The 2379-nt window shown below is 40.2% G+C and overlaps 1 protein-coding gene across 1 annotated transcript in view; it reads left to right on the top strand.

Moving 5' to 3' along the window:
- Positions 1-281: 281 nt before the first annotated feature.
- The window catches only part of Ube2g1 (ubiquitin-conjugating enzyme E2G 1), a 10288-nt gene continuing 8190 nt past the window's right edge, over positions 282-2379 (top strand). The window contains exons 1-2 of the mRNA XM_013013153.1: positions 282-369; positions 1496-1598. Of these exons, the coding sequence (XP_012868607.1) occupies positions 282-369; positions 1496-1598 (191 nt within the window). The remainder of the gene's footprint in view (positions 370-1495; positions 1599-2379) is intronic.

Genomic DNA, 2379 nt, shown 5'->3' on the forward strand with positions numbered 1-2379 from the left:
GATTAAGCCTGTTTAGCATTCCTGGATCTAGACTCTAGAAAAAAGAGCTAGAGATGTAACCAATTGGTAGAGAGTACTTCCCTAGCAAGCACAAGTCCTTGGGTTTAATCTTCAATCCTGGGGTGGGGGCAAGTAGGGTGAGGGTGGGATAAAAGATTTCAAAACAGGCAAAGGTCACCACAAAAGTGAGATGTAGGGCATTTTTCGTCCTTGCTTTTGATTAGTTACATAAAATAAGCAATGGATACAATAATTCCTGTAAAAGAAAACCATGAAAAAATATGCAAGAGTTCCAGAACTTAGGGCGGTATATTGTCAGAAGTGAGAAGCAACGATGTGCTTATGGAAAATTTGAGGAAAATTTTGAGGGTAATTCTGTCCTCTTATACTCATTTCAGAGCTTACCCACTACTTGAATAAAATGTTGTTGGGCTTACATTAAAATCATTACCAGGAGATTTCTGGATAAATTACAGAATTTTTGACAAAACCTTAGTCACATTGGAGAACATGATCTGAATTATAGTTACTTCTCTAGATGTAAATACATAAATAAAAGAGTAAGAACAGGGCTGGGAAGGTGGCTCAGTGGTAGAGTGCTTGCCTTGCATGCATGAGACCCTGGGTTCAATTCCTTAGCACCACGTAAGCAAAAAAGAAAAAAGCCGGAAGTGGCGCTGTGGCTTAAGTGATAGAGTACTAGCCTTGAGCAGAAGATCTGAGGGACAGCGCCCAGGCCCAGAGTTCAGGCCCCACGACCAGACCAAAATAAAGGGGGTGGGGCTGTGTACTGTTTCTGAGCTTTTTTGCTCAAGGCTGGCACTCTACCACTTGAGTCACAGCCCTACTTTCAGCTTTTGGGTGGCTAATTGTAGATGAGTCTCTCTCATGGACTTTCCTGCCTGAGCTGTCTTTGAAAAGCTTTTTTCTTCAGATCTGAGCCTAGTGAGTAGCTAGGATACAGGTATGAGCTATGAGCATCTGGCTGTCAGATGCTCATGGCTTATGCCTATAATCCTAGCTGAGGCTGAAAACGACAGGATTGAGGTTGAAAGCCAACTTAGAGGAGTTCTCAAGTTAGCTCAGTTGGTACCAGCCATGAGCAGACAAATCAGATGAGAGTTTTAAGCCACAGTATGGGGGTGGGGAAGAGGAAGAAAAAATACTGTTCATGTGTGTTCCTTCTGAACTAGGATCTCTGGATGATGGCATTGGAGACGTGTGTTTTATCAAGCTCTTAGAGCCCACATCAGGGCTACTACAATGATAACTGCTTCTTTGGATAGCAAGAAGGCAGTAGATGTTAATCTTCTGGGTAGTTTGCTTTACCAACCTGGCCTCTTTGTATTATGCAAAGGGAAATGTTTTAGTTATGTAACATTTCCTGGCATTCTTATCCACTTGATAGTTTATAGCATGTTTAAGTTCTATAGTTTACTTGTTAGGTGAAAATTATGTCCTTGAGAGTTTTGATGAAATTTTTATTTTTCCACAGAACTGAACAAAAATCCAGTGGAAGGCTTTTCAGCAGGTTTAATAGATGATAATGACCTCTACCGATGGGAAGTCCTTATTATTGGTCCTCCAGATACCCTTTAGTAAGTATAATGGAATTGACATCTTCAAACACACGTGCTTTTAATTAACTAAAATGAAAACTTAAACAATCTGAAATGAAAATTATTTTTTAAGGAGCAGGTGAACTGGCTATGTCCAGTATCATTTGTGATATATTTGATTATGTGTTGATTTTTTGTTTTGTTTTGTACTATCTTTGAAACTGTTTAAACTTTTGCTTGATAATTGAGAAGTCAATATAAAGGTGCCAACAGTTTCCTGGGCATTTGTTTGTAACTTTTGGTTAGATGACTATAGAACCTAGAAAAGATATTGCTTCTACTGATACATAACATATACTGCTGTATAAGTGTGTGTATATATACATGTATTGTTATTGAATATATTGAGTTTGTTGGAAACTTCATCTGTACTGTCAACTTTAGTTAAAAAATGTATTGCAAGCTGTGCACCGATGGCTCACCCCTGTAATCCTAGCTATTCAGGAGTTTGAGATCTGAGGATCGAGGTTCAGAGACAGCCCAGGCAGGAAAGTCTATGAGACTCTAATAAACCACCAGAAAACCGAGGTGGCACTGTGGTTCAAGGGGTAGAGTGCTCGCTCACCTTGAACTGAAGAGCTCAGGGACAGTGCCCAGGCCCAGAGTTCAAGCTCCACAACCAAAAAAAAAAAAAAAAAGGGATTGCAGCTTTTAAAGTATTTTTTTTTTTTTTTGCCAGTTGTGGGGCCTGAACTCTGGGCCTGGGCACTGTCCCTCAGCTCTTCAGCTCAAGGCTAGTGCTCTACCACTTGAGCCACAG

Source organism: Dipodomys ordii, unplaced genomic scaffold (assembly GCF_000151885.1).
Source record: "Dipodomys ordii isolate 6190 unplaced genomic scaffold, Dord_2.0 Scaffold19, whole genome shotgun sequence".
Taxonomy (NCBI): Eukaryota; Metazoa; Chordata; class Mammalia; order Rodentia; family Heteromyidae; genus Dipodomys; species Dipodomys ordii.